Here is a 554-nt window from a genome sequence, read left to right on the forward strand (position 1 = left end):
ATTTTGCTTTCATCATAGCTTTCCCGTGGCTTGCCGCTGCGTGAGCTGCGGTGGCACCTCGGGCCTCGCCACTCCTCCTTGTCTTGCTTCCCCTCCCGCATCGCTGTGTGTGTGTGTGTGTGTGTGTGCACTCCCTCCTGCTTCGCTCTTGCCTTTGCGCGTTCGTAGGTGGGCGCAACCGCGCGTTGAGTGTTGCCGTGCGCGTGGATGACTGCGGCGTAGTCGGCGCAGGGCGCTGCGGGTGGGAGTGTTGCCCTGAGGCGCGGCGCAGTCAGCCGCAGCGACGCGGCGGGGAGTGAGGGGCCCCTCTGGCCCGCCGCTGCTGGCAGCGCCCCGTGCGGCCCCAGTCGCGCGGCAAGACGTCCCTCTCGCGGGGCCCACGTGCTGGGCGCCCTGCGTGTTTGCGTCGTGGCGGGCGATGCGGCGGCGCCCCTCCTCCTCCTTTTCGCGGGTGGGCAGCCGCCTGGAGAGCTCTGATCCCTCCCGCCCCGGCGGGTTGCGGCACAGCATGCCACAGCAGCGGGGCAGTGACATTTTCCCGCCGTGGGCGGGCG

General features: G+C 70.4%; 1 protein-coding gene across 1 annotated transcript in view; it reads right to left on the bottom strand.

Annotated features, from left to right (window-relative positions):
* Positions 1 to 12: 12 nt before the first annotated feature.
* The window catches only part of Tco025E_08632 (uncharacterized protein), a gene marked incomplete at both ends in the record, with an annotated part of 1,026 nt that continues 484 nt past the window's right edge, over positions 13 to 554 (bottom strand). Inside the window, one exon of the mRNA XM_029375476.1 lies at positions 13 to 554. This exon is cut by the window's right edge and continues 484 nt beyond it. Within this exon, the coding sequence (XP_029224473.1) occupies positions 13 to 554 (542 nt within the window).

This window comes from Trypanosoma conorhini, assembly GCF_003719485.1.
Source record: "Trypanosoma conorhini strain 025E chromosome Unknown Tco_14.4_contig_00830, whole genome shotgun sequence".
NCBI classification, from domain to species: domain Eukaryota; phylum Euglenozoa; class Kinetoplastea; order Trypanosomatida; family Trypanosomatidae; genus Trypanosoma; species Trypanosoma conorhini.